This window comes from Malania oleifera, chromosome 9 (assembly GCF_029873635.1).
Source record: "Malania oleifera isolate guangnan ecotype guangnan chromosome 9, ASM2987363v1, whole genome shotgun sequence".
NCBI classification, from domain to species: domain Eukaryota; kingdom Viridiplantae; phylum Streptophyta; class Magnoliopsida; order Santalales; family Ximeniaceae; genus Malania; species Malania oleifera.
The window spans coordinates 44115142-44130254 of record NC_080425.1 but is presented as its reverse complement, the minus strand read 5'-3'; the positions used below and the strand labels follow the sequence as shown (position 1 = coordinate 44130254).

Genomic DNA, 15113 nt, shown 5'->3' with positions numbered 1-15113 from the left:
TGCGAAACAAAAAGTTTCAATGATGCTGGAAATTGCCAATGTTTTGTTTGTTTCAACTCATCCAACTCACAAGGACACTGAAAATTATGATAATGAAAAAGAAGCCTAGGAAAATGTTGAATTAGTCTGCAAGGATTAAACGTGCAAGAGAGATTTGGAAAATTTTAGTGAAAGATATACTATGAAGATGTTGGAATCAAGAAATATGCTACTAGAAGTATTCTAGATTTTAAAATAACTTCAGGCAAAAATTTCCTACTCAATTTCATGATTAAGCTTTCAGTAACACAACAAAAACAACAAATCGAAGCCTTCATTCCTACTAGGTGAAGTTAGTTACATAAATCTTTTTCTGTCAAGGTATGTGATCATGGACAATTTCTTTTCAAAAATTCAAGGCTATTTAATCCTTACTCACTATCTCATTCCAAGTTATTTAGGTCTGCCTTGACCCCTTCTATTATCCCTCACAGTAACTAACTCACTCTTCCTCACTAACGCACTATGTGACCTACATTGCAAGTGCCCAAACTATCTGAGTTGTCCCTCCTTTATCTTATCTTCTACGGGAGCTACGCCTAACTTACTACAAATATGTTATTTCTTAATTTATCTTTCAATGTTATACCACTCATCCATCTAAGCATTTACATCTCGGCAACTTTTACTTCTTGGATATGTTGTTAAGTCACCCAACATTATGATCCATATAACATAGCTGGTCTTATAATCATCCTATAAAACTTCTCTTTAAAATTTAAGGGTATTCTACGATCACAAAGCACACTTGAAACACTTCTCCATTTTACCCAACCCGCTTTAACTCTATGCATTACATCCTCTTCAATTTCTCCTACACCTTGCATAATAGATCCAAGGTACCGAAATCTACATCATGGACAAACCAGTAAACCAACCTAAAATACAAGTAAAAGGATATGTCACTATAAGATGCCATTTGTACCTGCATTGCTGAGAAAAATCCCATCAAGACATGTTTCTAAAACTATAAAAAAAAAAAAATGCATCTTCATTTTTTGCTTATTTGATTGTTTCTATTGATATGTGGCATGTAGGTCATGTAGGCAATTATATATTTTTTAATAAGAAAATAAATATATTAAGAGAAACGAACATAGGTTATTCTTTATATTCAGAAAATGGAGTTAGCTCTTACTTCTAACTTTTCTAATTCCAATGTTGATAAACGTTAAATGCTTATCAAGAATAACTAAAACTATAACTAAATCCATTTTGAAAGAGAGATCAAATTACTATACTAGACACAGTAGCGAAGGTGAGCTTAAAATATCATGATTAGATATTGCAAATAATATTATTCTACTTTTATTGATGATTTTTAGAGGCATACAAAATTGTATTTGCTTAGAAATAAAATCAAGATAATGATACTGTGATATAATTTTTAAACATAAATTAAGGCAGAAAATCAATTTAGAAACTAAAAAGAATAAAATCTAATCATTTAATGATAGTTGTAAACAGCATATAATACATTAAATAACACCATGATGTTCAAAAATATTTTTCTTCATTTGACAAAAAAATCATAATCGATCTTATGTGGGGTATCAAACAGTACCTCTTCTGCAAAGAGTTCCTCAAGAACACGATTTATTTGCTTATCTTCAGATACCATTGCTAGTGCCATGCTAACCAACTCATTTGACAGCACATAATCACTAATTCTTGATACAGACACCAGGTTTCTTGTCCTAGAGTCCAAAATCTCACTAATAATTATTGATTTATCTGAAGCTTGCTGCATTTCACGGATCCAAGAGCTATGGGAGAATCCAGAATGCCGTGAAGGATCTTTGCAAGGGAGACGTTTTGACTGCAACCCGAGACAGGTCAGGCAATTTTATTAGTGATAAAAAAAGTAGACCAGACTACAAGAGAGATTTCTTAAAATATAGAAACAAAAACATATTTTATAGCATCACTTTCTGTTCTTCTCTTTCAATGATCTTGCCTTGAATTTATCCTGCAAGCATGCAAGTCAATATTTGTTGAGACTACAACATGTGCATATGCAGAGATTACAAACACAAGATAGACAATACAGGTTCAATGGTCTTAGTCGTGGATGGGACTGCACTAGAATCATAGAATTCAATAGTGATCCATATCATGCTCAAGTTAATTTGATACTTGATGTAGAAGTCATATAACAATGATAATTCACTCTTTCTGAAGTTCCAATGTCCAAAAGCTTGAAACCTAAATTTCATTACACCAAGGGCATACCCAAGAAAGTGGAAAATATTATTTTCAAGTCAAACATACCACCCACTAAAAAACAAATATTACCGAAAACCTAAAAAACAGGAACAAAACTGTTTATGGATTATTGATTTAGTTTTCACTTTTTTATTTTGTAAAATATTAATTTTTGGTTTGATTTCACCAAAAAATCTGACCAAAAAATAAACTATAAATTTATTTTATTTTTTAACATGTTTATTTATTCTTGTACTCATAATTCATAATTACTTTCAACTTTGATTATTATTTTGAAATTTTGTTTATTCTATTTTAATTTAGGGAAGTGAGAGAGGTAATATAATGAAAAAGGGAGAGGATGGGCTTTTATAGAAGAGGAAAAGCCCCCTTCCTTACTCCATCAATGTGGGACAAGGGAGGAGATAGTTCCCCTGCACACTCTGCAGTGCTGCCGCTGCACACTCTGGGCCACGTAAAAGTCAACTTTTTTATGAGCCTCCACTGCTCTACCTCAACAAAAGTACAAAATTGATAAAACAAAGAACAGTCTTTGATTGATTTATGGGGCAAGTTCAAGTTATCATTAAAGCATGTATTATTTCACTGAGACAAATGAATTCTCAGACAACATTGCATGCTGGCACTATGCATCCACGTCTTTTACCTAACAGGTTTTAAGGCACACTGATTAAAACCAGAGTACCAAAAACCAGCCTTCAACTATACTTGTGATCATTGGAAAGAAGCCAAAATGGCTCCATCATCATCGTCCTGAAAATGTTCAAGGGCAAAACATAAATACTGTACATGCAAAATCCTTGGTTCCGATATAGAACACTTGCATTGAGGTTCAAGGGAGCAAAAGTGCAAACAAACTTGCCATGAAAGAGATTGCACAATCATAAACAATCTAGGGGGAAAAGAACATCAAGGACAGAGATATTAAAATGTGCCCCTACTATAAATATATTTACACATGAGAAGGAGGCTCCACTAATGCATCGAATGACTCAATGAAACTTCACAACAGCAGGATTCAAAGCTCTGCAGATTATAATAATCCAACGGAAAACCACAATCACCCTCAGCTTCTGTCACATTTGGAAGGTGCTACTGGCTGCTGAAAAATTTCTCAATGCTCCCTGATGATGATCAGATTGAATGGATCTTGTCCAACATTGACCAAGATCAAGATGAGGGAAGCCCTCCTCCTCTTATAAAAACTCAACCCACCCCATTACCCATTACTTTTTTACGTTGTTACGGGCTTGAGCCCAGTCATCATGAAAGGCATTTGGGCTTATTGTATTAGCTCAAGTCTGTCTTTCCTCCGTCAGCCCCTGGACTGACAACACTTTTAAGAGTTGGACTAAAGTCAGTCAAACAAAAGTCAAAATTTTATTTTAAAATTATGAAAACCAAGAAGTTAAAGTACTAAGCCATCTATCTTCGATAACAATGAGAAGTGTAAGAAGCATATCTAATCCTTCAAAAGCTCCTCTATTTCTCACCCCCCACAAGACCCAAAAATGGTGATATGAATCAAATCTAAAGCCTTTTTGTTTCTATCTACACCTAAGTGGGTACCTTTCCAAGCCTAGACATCACTCTCCACAGTCCAAGCTGTGGAAAGTGAGCTCCAATATTCAGTTTTATTTTAGTGTTGATTATTGATTATTGATCATTGGGTTTTCTTTTAGTTATTTATCCCTTCATAGATTTCTCCACACTCCACAGTATTCTCTCTCCTTCCCTGTTTCCTTCCCCTCTGTATTGACCTTTTCTTTCTCCACTTTTACCTTTTCTACTTTCTTTTCTCTATCAGGCATCAAATAGAGAGAGAGAGAGAGAGAGAGAGAGGGAGTTTGGTTTCCAAAACTTCAACACAGCTAATGATATTCCCTGCCAATAGCTTAAGCCAAAGGTTTCTAGCTCAGGTAAGGTTGGATTCCATTGCAAAATCACATAAGACAATATGAAGAGCACACATTACAAATTATGGTGATTTAAAATATCTGACATCTACCTCCAACTCATAAAAAGTACAAAGAATACAATTACAACCATAACAAGTGTCTGTGCAAGTTGGTCAATAACACCCATATACAAACCATGTGAGGTTTGGTACGGGCTCAAGATAGTTTAGGCTAGGCTTAGTTTGATAGCAGCCTTACATATGTGATCCACTATTCATTCCAGAGATTTTGAAGGAGTAGCTATTTGCAGTGATCAAACCACTAAGAGGACTCTAAGAGCATTTGTCTAAGGCTGATTTGAGCAAGAATAAGAAGAAAAAAGCACAAAGAAAAGGAGGGGAAAAAAAATTTAATTGGATAAAGGGGATTCCCAACCAAAACCCAATAATATTCAAAAACACCTCCGCTGATCACAAGATTATTATTCCAGTCTCAGATAATGGTCAATGAGTATGATGCAAATAAATTTACAGAAGAATATTTTTTGTAAACTTAGATGTTTAGTTGTGTCAATTCAAGTCAAAAATAGTTTGCTTATTATGAAATATACCCATTTTAATCATAAAAGAAAAAATGATTTGACACCAAAAATGAAACATCAGCATTGACCAAAATATTCCATCATCATTAATTAACAGGGAAACAAGCTGCTAATCATGGCCTCGTTAAAAATAGAAGATAAAGGTCCATATATATGAGAATGCTTGCCTATTAATGTTAAACAAGCACATATATGGACAGGCATGTACTATAAATTCAAGAAATGTCACATTAAATAATATTTTTTTTTTTTTAAAATTAGTATAAGAAAAAAGAAAGAAAATAACGAATGGTCCTGAACTGTGATTAACATTGTGATTCGCCATAGCTAAGAGCTGCAATGGCAATTACCTGAATATCTCGAATGAGGAGAAGGGTAGCAAGAGACCGTGAATCAGAATGTACAATGGAGTCCTCCACAGATTCATCGGCAAGAATTAAAATCTGTCCACTTAAAGTAAGTAATAAGTCAAAAAATGGAGTTAACAAAGAAAAATCTTGTGTGCAAACAAAAGAGGAGAAGTGCATCACCAAAATCAATTAACTATGCAAAAGTAATGGAGCATGGCATCAACGAGGTTCAGAAGCAGCGAATTTTTTCTGAACCCTTAATACCACAAGCAAGTTATTCATTGTAAATGAAGTTTACTGCAATCACTTAATTGACAGGAAGTAGGTTTCCATACAAACTCATTATTTCTTAGAAATGTGCTGAATCAAATATGGGATGTCATTCTTTTGGCTGTGCTCAAGCGCACATGGAGACAGAAACACCCAAGTGCATATGAAGGAATTGAAACTTCTTTGGAAAATATCAAGTGTAGATGGTTCTCATTCCTTCATCCCACATTAAATGGAAATTCTGTAGAACTCTAGATTTCTTTTGAATTTTGTTAGAGAACTTATACTGCTCCATTTAGTTAATCTTCTGTACTGTGGTAACAACCCTCAAAGTCCTTTAGAAATGCAATTTATATTAAAGAAAAAATCAGTTAATCATATATAGCTTAGTTATGGTATGATTGAGAAAAAGGCTTAGGCTAATGGTGTCGGAACCCCCACTATACCTTATATCATGGGTTCAACTCAGCCTCTCCATTCCCTAATGATCATAACCTTACAACAATGAACAACAAATAATATGATGTAAAATTTTAAAAAAAAAAAAAAAAAAAAAACAAGAGAGAGTACAACTTAATAATGAGGCCTAAGGCAACAAAACCATCAACATTTTAACTTTTGGGCAACTAGTTACAAGAATCCATGTTCACATATGATGCTAGTTATTTTGGTCATTTAGTCTATGTTATTGTCATGTTAGTAGGCGTAAGTCAGTAAGGTATTGAGGTCATTGTGATGTACTTAAATAGAGGGAGAAACCTACGAATGCGATTAGGTCTTCCAATTTACCAAATACTTCAACATGGTAATAGAGCAAGATCCAACCTAAATCAAAGGTGCATAGCCACCACCAAACCAAACCCTAAACCTCATAATCCTACGCAAACCTGCTTCTATAGGAGAATCATGCACACCAAAAGAGACCAGTAGCAAGTCCAGGAATTGCCAGAAAACATTGCAACTGCCAGAACATTACTCGATGTAGCTGCCCTTTTAGAACCTCAACAACCTCTTCATATTTAACAAAGCCAACCCCCATAACCAGTAACAGAACCTGCCAATCTCTCAAAGGCTGTGAAGTTTCATCGCTGGAAGAACCACCCCTCCCCCCCCCCCCCGCCCCACATGCTAGCCAACAGCTGACAGCTCCAACCTCGTGCACTGGCATGTGAGAGAATGTCAAGCCTGTTTTTGCTCCAATTTCTTCCTGAATGCCTTAAATATTTTCCATGCTCCATAATATCAAGTTCTTGGTCACTTATTTTGCTCAAAGATCCAACCTTCTTCACTTGTTTACTCATAAAACTTTGTTAGTTGTTGTTTGGTACCAATTAGGGCTATGTGTTGGTTTCTTAGGGCTGTGTATTAGTTTCCAGCAGCTGTGGCAGTATAATGCCAGTTTATTTGTGACTTGTTTGTGGTTGTTCCGGCCATTAACCTTGATTATGGTTGGTCTAGTTTGTGAATGTTGGGATGGAGTCGATGAATCCAAAGAGCATGTCTATTTCATCATTGCTGCAGATAACAGCTGAGAAGTTGGATGGAAAGAATTAGTGCAGTGGTTGCTGTCAAAATCTATTTGACAGGCTTAGGTAAATCTAAACACCTGTTTCAATCCGGGCCTAGCAACAACAAAAGGAAAGAAGCATGGATTCAAGAAGATGCATTGATTGTCTCCCTATTGAGGAACTCAACAGAACCCCAGATTGCACAATGTATGCATCTGGATGTATGCAAGGAGATTTGCAATTTGGTCGAGCTTTTATATTCCAATAACATTACAGTGATTACACATGTATACGATTTATCCCTTTAGTATTTCCAATTACAACATGGAGACAGGAGTGTCACATAGTACTTCGCAGACATGAAGGGCATCCAGGAGGAACTTAACATTGTGCAACCCATGACCGCCAATGTTTGTGAGATGTTCCTAGTGGCCTAAGTTTAAGACAGTTCAGTCCAAGATCCTTGGTAGTGCAAAGTTGCTATGTTTGCTGATGTTCATTTCTTGCGTCCTCTTGCTCCCTCGAGTACACATTCCTTCCTTAAACTGCTTCCAGGTTTCAACTTCTAGCTCTAAGAAGATTGCTCTCATTATACAAGGTGATTTGATTTTTTGCCAAGCATTCTCAAAAGTTTTAAGTACACTCATTGTAGATGAGGAGGTCACACGATCAAGCAGTGTTGGGATCTTTAAACCATAGCACATTGCCAATGCAGCCATGACAAGTTCCACATTTTCTAGCTCGAGCAAGGTGCTATGTACTGTATCATAGGAAGAGTATTCCAAGTTTCAGCAATATCAAGCATCCCATCAAACTTCTCTTTCCATTGCATCTCTTGCTCAAATAGGTAACTATATAGCTTTCTTGTCGTCTAGAATTTCTTGCACTAGCCCTTGGTTCATAGAATCAAAACACTACTTAACATATGATACGTAAAACTTTTTTTTCCCCTAAGCATTTTGAAAGCCTACCTTGTGTTGACTTGCTAATGGGTCCAGCACTACAATTACGAGAATAGTGATGATAATTCGAACTTCCCTTTTGTTTTGTATATTCCCAAGTTTCCCTTCATATCGATGTCAGTTAGCAAAATTAGAAAATCCATGAATGAACAATAGCAACATTCTTTCTTGATTTTGTTGTCATTTAAGATTTGAAGACGAGGAAGACAATTGGCGGAGGAGGGGAAGCTAGTGGACTTATACACTTTGGGTTGCTATCTCCTTCTATTGCTTGCACTAGTGCTGCTACACCACTCCAAATCCATTGTCACCTCGGTCATCCTTCATTAGGAATCTTTAAAAAAAAAAAAAATGAGTTCCTACTTTGAGTTTTGGTGTTTAGTTATGTGTGAGTCTTGTCAATTAGGAAAGCATTATCATAAGTTGGATCCTCATGCTATAAAATGTGTTTTTCGAGGCTACTCATATACTCAAAAAGGATATCACTATTACAGTCATATCTTGCATCGTTTCTTATGTGCCTTCTTTGAGTCTACACTACACTATTCTAAGTCCTTGAGTGCTTCTAACCTTGATGAAATCCTTCGTTTGCCTAACCTTCCTAATTCTGGTTTTTTATTTCTGCCTAGTCATCCCCATGCATCTAAATCTAGTTTGAGTCCTTATCACCACAATCATCCTAATTTGTAGCTATATAAATGATGGTGGATCAAGGAAGGAGATTTTCCTCCAGCTTCAACTAGTACACATTTGGCTTTCCAACTTGATAACATTTCCCAATGTGTTGATCTTCCCATTACTGTCTGGAAAGGTAAATGCATCTGTATACATCATCGCATCTCTAATTTCATTTCTTGTGATTTCTTATCACCCTCATATTACTCTATCTTCTACCACTCCTCCTAAATCTGTTTCTGAAGTCTTAGCACATTCTAGATGGAGGACTGCATGGTTGAAAAGATGCATGCATTACACGATAATGATATTTGGGAATTTGTACCTCTTCCTTGTGATAAGTCTATGGTTGGTTGTCGCTCTTGTGAAAGTTAGATCTGATGGTTTTGTGGTCCATTTTAAGATCTGCTTGTTGCTAAGGGATATACTCAGGTGTATGATTTGGATTAATTAAACAAATTCTCCCTAGTCACCAAACCTGCCTCAATTCATCCGTTCATCTCCTCAACCACCACTTATAAGGCTATAAATGAAGAATTCCTAGAGGAGGTTCACATGGAGTAACCACCTAGATTGATTGCTTAGGGGGAATCAAACTTAGTGTGTCAACTTATGAAATCATTATATGGCTTAAGTCTTCCCGAGCATGGTTTGCACTATTCAGTGTTGTATTACTTGAGTTTGGCATTCAACGGTGCGTAGAACATTGTATTTTGTCATTATACTACATCAGGTACGATTATGCTTGTTGCATATGTGGATGATATTGTGATTACTCGTCATGATGATGATCAAGGTATCCAATGCCTAGATCATTTTCTGTAGACTAAATTTCATACCAAATATTTAGGTGTAGATGAAATTTTATACTAAAGATTTAGGACCAATAAAATACTTTTATATAAGTATCCAAATCTTGCATGCTAACTGTTTTTTCATAGAGGAATTATGTTCTTAACCTTTTGGATGACACTTGGAATCCAAACCACATGGGTCCTAACAGCAAGTAGTGCCAAATATCGATGATTTGTTGGGCAATCTTAGATGGTAGAACTATTAGAGACTTCTTGGAAAGTTGAATTATCCCACAGTTACTCGATCGGATATTCTTTCGCAACAAGTATTTTGAGTGGATTTCTTGATTCTTCAAGAACAAGACGCTGGAATGAAGTAATTTGCATCTAAGGATACCTAAAAGGTGCACCTGGGAGAGGCCTCTTATATCAAGATCATGGATACTTTTATATTCAAGGATATACACATGCTTATTGGTCTAGGTCACCTTCCAACAACGGATCTACAACCAAGTATTGTATTTTGTTGATGGTAACTTGGTATATTGGAAGAGTAAGAAACAGACTCTAGTAAACAAGTCAAGTGCTGAAAGCATCAAGCTATGGCTCGCACTACATATGAACTTCTTGGTTGAAAAACATGTTGGAAGAACTTGGTTTTCCACATTCTCAATCTATGGAGTTGATGTGTAATAATCAAGCTTTTATTCATATTGCCTCTAACTCAATCTTCCATAAGCACACAAAACACGTTGAAGTTGATTGTTACTTTGTTTAAAAGAAACATGCATAGAATATTATTATAACTACTCATGTGAAGTCTAAATTCCACCTATGGATTTATTCACAAACGCTTTGTGGGTGCTCATGTTAAATTCTTTTGTAACAAGCTTGGAGCATAAGCTAGGAGCATATGATATATATGCTCTAGCTTGAGGGTGTGTTAGTGGTTATTTTTGTCATTTTGTATGTCTTATTGCTCTATCATAATGCGTGAGTTAGTATGTGTTATAAATATAGGAGAGACCTATAATTGCAATTAAGTCTTTCAATTTACCAAATACTTTAACTTAGAGCCTTTTCAGTATCGTCATTGTTTTTATGTTTTCTATTTTTGTTTTTATGTAGTAAAGAAATAGGTTATAAAAATGCATTTGTTTACATTGCTAGTTTTCCAATTGTTTGCAAAAACACTTAAAACCAAATTTTTATGGTTTTCAATTGTTTTGACAACTTGTTGCCTGAATATTTTAATATCCAGAATTAACTTTTTTACTAGATCATTCATTCTATATATGCACACACACTTTTGGTTAAATTTAAAATAAAATGATCATATGAAACTAAAATAAAATTAAAATTAAAATGTCCATAAAATTTCAAAAAAAAAAACTCAATAACTAATAAAAGCTATTTTCAAAATATTTTTACTATTTATCAATTGTCATGTACAATAAGATTTTTCTTATAAAGTGAATTTTGAAATGTGCTAATTAAGTAAGTAATCATAATAAATTCTTTTCATTTTATGATTGTATTTTTAATTTGTATTATTCTATAATTTAATTATTTTAATCATAAATTTTTAATTTTTATTTGATTCAAAGAAAAAAAAATTTTGTTTAAGCAAGTTTTTACCATGTTTTAGTTTTAAAAATATTAATCAAGTAGGTAGCTAGTTTTCAGTTTTTATTTTCTATTATTGATTCTTTAGTTTTCCTTTCTTCTTTTCATTTTAATAATTTTTGGTTGTGTTACCACATGGCCCCTTAATTTTGGAATTTTAACCATTTTTTTTTCCTTTGCCTATGTTTTACAAATACTAATATATTTTGTTTGTCTTTGTGAGTGCCTGTAAAAATCGACACTCCAAACAAGAAGACATGTATGTATCTGACATGTTCCAACATGGACACAACTCCCACATGGCCTTAACGAGTGTCAAACAAGGCAAAGGTGTGTCTGATTTAATTTATATATATATATGGTCCATGATCGCATAAATTGGCGGAAAAGGATTCATATAGACGACCCCACTTAGTGGGACTAAGGCTTGGTTTTGTTGTTGTTGTTGTATATATATATATATATATATATATATATATATATATATATATTATCTAACACATATTGGAGATGGAAACTTGAAGTACTCAACACTTCTGGGACACACAACTATCATTATTAAAACCTCAAAATAAAAAAATCAGCAAGATCAAGTAGTGATAACAACAGAAAATTTTAAGAAATATGACATTTTGAAAGAGAGATTGACAGATTACCAATTTACCTAAAAATTTAAGTTGTTAGGTTGTGGGCCAACAATGTACATCAAGCGTTAACACTCTTTCACAAGTACAGCCCAATTGCATGTGAAAAGATAAACACACAATAAACAACACCCATTACAAATTTACAAGGAATAAGATAATTCTTTACAAAGAAACAATAAACGTGGGCAACAAGACTAGAACCCAGGCCACCTAGCAACCTTAACTCTAATACCATGTTAGATTACCACTTTACCTAAAAGTGTAAGTTGATCGGTTGTGGGCCAACAATGTAAATCAAGCCTTAAAAAGATATGTTTCCTTAATTAAGCAAAATTCTAATATCAAGCGGCCAAAGCAAAGGAAAAAAGTACTTATAATTCTACATAAGCTGACTTGCCTACTTGCTTGTTGCCTATTGCCCCAACTAGTTCAGGGAGCACCAACTCTCTCTCTCTCTATAGTAGCTTCTTTCTGTAGAAAGTTCTCTCTCACTCTTTCTCCCTAGAAATCATTCTCTATCTCACACTCTAGATTGTTCTTCCTTCTCTCCTTCCCAGAAGCTTCTCATTCTCTCTTTCTAGGAAACTTCTCCTTTCTTCAGATAATTCTCCACCCCGCTGTAGAACTTTATTCTCTAGAATTCTCTCTACTTCTATCTAGAAACACTAGGAGGAGCTGCCTAGAAATTTCTACTTAGTTGGCACCCACTTTCAGCACCTATATAAGAAGCTCAAGGCTCCAATGTTGGACAAGCAGCAGAAACTGTAAGTGTTGTGTGTACAAGAAAGAATTGTGAGTATCTGCTGTGTGCGGGCAGCAAGGAAGTGCTCAGTAAATGCAAGTGCAAAGCGTGCTGGGTGTCATCTTGTAATAGTAAGATATATTTGAGTGTGTGAGGGTGCTTCTTTTTTGGTGTGTGTGTCTTCTTATTATTGTTTATCCAAGTGTAAGGTTCTGGGCACTATTTTATTTCCTCAAATCAATACAAGCTAGTCTTTGGTTCTGGTCCACCTCCAATTCCCAACAAGTGGTATCAGAGCCAGTGGTCTGGGACCATTGCAAATATCGTGGTACGAGCAGATTCCGCTAGTATGCAGATTGTGAAGTCAGTTGGTCTAGGACCAAGCTTACTTGGTTAAGTGTTGGGCATCACCAAGTAACAATGGCGGATATTGCAACCTCAGCAAGCAACATAGAGAAGCTCAACCACAATAACTATAAAAATTGGAGCACTTGCATGCAGTTTTACCTGCTTGGATAAGACTTATAGGAGATCATTGATGGTAGTCAAACTACACCACCAATTGATGTTGAAGAATTAAAGAAATAGAAAGTGAGAGCCAGCAAAGCATTGTATGTGCTGGTAGTAATAGTACAAGGCGACCTATGACAACACATCAAGAATGCAAAAACGCCCAAGAGAACACATGGGACACCCTAGTAGCTCTATTCGCCAATGATGCAAAGCTCCAATAGTTAGAGAATGAGCTTCTAATAGTCTCATAGCAAAACATGATTGCAAGTAAATATTTTACAAAAGTAAAATCTAAATGTGAAGAAATTTCAAAGTTAGACTTCGAAAATAAAAATCACAAACAAAAATGAGAAGAATTATTATTCACGGTCTTAGGCCGAAATATAATAGTCTCATCACTGCCACTCGTGGATGGGCCAAAGAACCAACTCTTACAAAGTTAGAAAACATATTAACCAACCAGAAGGCTTTGAACAAACAAATGTCTAGAGTCAAACTAAAGGATGAGGAAAAGGCTTTCTTTAAAGGAAAGGATAAAGTAGCTGCAAGAACACACGTTGGAGAAGTCAAATCTAAAGGATGTAAGACAACAAGGAAAAAAAAGGCTAGACAAGAGTTCTCAACAAGGGGGAGCTCAACAAAACTGCAACAAGAAGAAATGAAGACAAGAAATATTGACGGCAAAACAATGCTATAACTATGGGAAGAGAGGACACTTCACTCGAGATTGTTGGTACAAACGAGCTGAAGATGCCGTGATATCCATCCAAAGAAAATGATAGTGAATAGGAATGGGACCTCAAAGCATCCTTTGCAATAATGGAGGATATACCGAATGAAGAGCATGCAACTCCGAACCAAAGGAAGAATCAACACTCATCATAGTAAATGATAAACTAATTAATTATAATAGTGATTGGATAGTGGATTCTAGATGTTCCAATCACATGAATGGAGACAAAGTGAAACTAGAAAGTATTTCTAAATATAAAGGAGGCAAGTCATGGTAACCGCCAACAACTCTAAATTGCCAATAGCTCATATTGGCATGACAGTGATGATACCAAGATTCAGCGCGCAATAAGTGCAACTAAAAAATGTGTCGCATGTTCCTAGAATGAAGAAAAATCTACTATCAGTATCACAACTCACTGATTTAGGGAATTGCGTGGCGTTCGACCTAAACAATGCCAAGGTGTACTAGAGTTTCCAACTTGTGGGTACACCAATCATGAAGGGGCAAAGACTGGAGTCTATCTACATAATGTCGGCTTAATAAGCATACTTAGATAGGATGAGAAGAATGAGATTGCGAACTTGTGAATGAGACAGTGGACTTATGGCATGCAAGACTTGAGCATGTAAGTTATCACAAGCTCAAAATAATGACGACAAAGTCGATGCACAAAGGCCTCCCCTAGACAAATGTTCAAAAATTCATTGTGCGCGCTAGATGCTAGCATGGAAAAGCACATCAGTTACCATTTGAAGATTCAACGTTAAAATCCAAGAAGCCTCTTGAACTTATTCACTTGGACATATATAGAAGAGTAAAATAGAAGTCCATCAATTGATTTCAATACATGATTACCTTCATAGATGACTTCTCTAGGTATGTCTAGGTTGACTTTATGAAAAAAAAAAAAAAAAAATCGAAGGCATTAAACAATATTAAGGAATTCAAGAAGATAGTGGAAAAAGAAACAAAGCGGAAGACACAGTGTCAACACACAGATAATGGGGGAGAGCATACATCGAAAGACGTCTTAGACTATCTTCATGAATGTAATATACAATGACAATTGACTATCCCAAAGACACTGCAAAAAATGGAGTAGCAGAAAGAAAGAATCAGCATCTTGCAGAAATATGTAGAAGCATGTTGCATGCTAAGACATGCCGCCAAGTTTTTGGGCCGAGTGCATGACGACAACAACGCACGTGATTGATAGACTACCTTAAGAAAAGTTGGGATTCACTTCACCTTACATGAAGTTGTGCAACATCAAACCCACAGTGACTCATTTTCGAGTATTTGGCTGTGTATCATATGTATTTGTGTCTGATCATTTACTAAGCAAGTTCAACAAGAAGTTAATTCACTACATATCTGTGGGCTATGGAAATCAAAGAAAGGGATGGACATGTTGTGATCCCACAATCAGGCCATTGTTATGTCTCCAAGAATGTAGTGTCTGATGAGGCATCATCATGATGGTCATCAGACTCATCAAAAGTAGTACAGCTTCCAGATACCAAGGA

The 15113-nt window shown here is 35.4% G+C and overlaps 1 protein-coding gene across 10 annotated transcripts in view; it reads right to left on the bottom strand.

Annotated features, from left to right (window-relative positions):
* Window positions 1-15113, bottom strand: part of LOC131164761 (ion channel DMI1) — a 79759-nt gene that overhangs the window by 2359 nt on the left and 62287 nt on the right. For 9 of the 10 annotated variants that reach the window (XM_058122190.1, XM_058122195.1, XM_058122192.1 and 6 more), the window contains 2 exons: window positions 5115-5207; window positions 1604-1858 (listed from right to left, as the gene is read on the bottom strand). In XM_058122190.1, coding sequence (XP_057978173.1) covers window positions 1604-1858; window positions 5115-5207 — 348 coding nt within the window. The remainder of the gene's footprint in view (window positions 1-1603; window positions 1859-5114; window positions 5208-15113) is intronic. The other variant, XM_058122200.1, reaches the window with a different exon arrangement.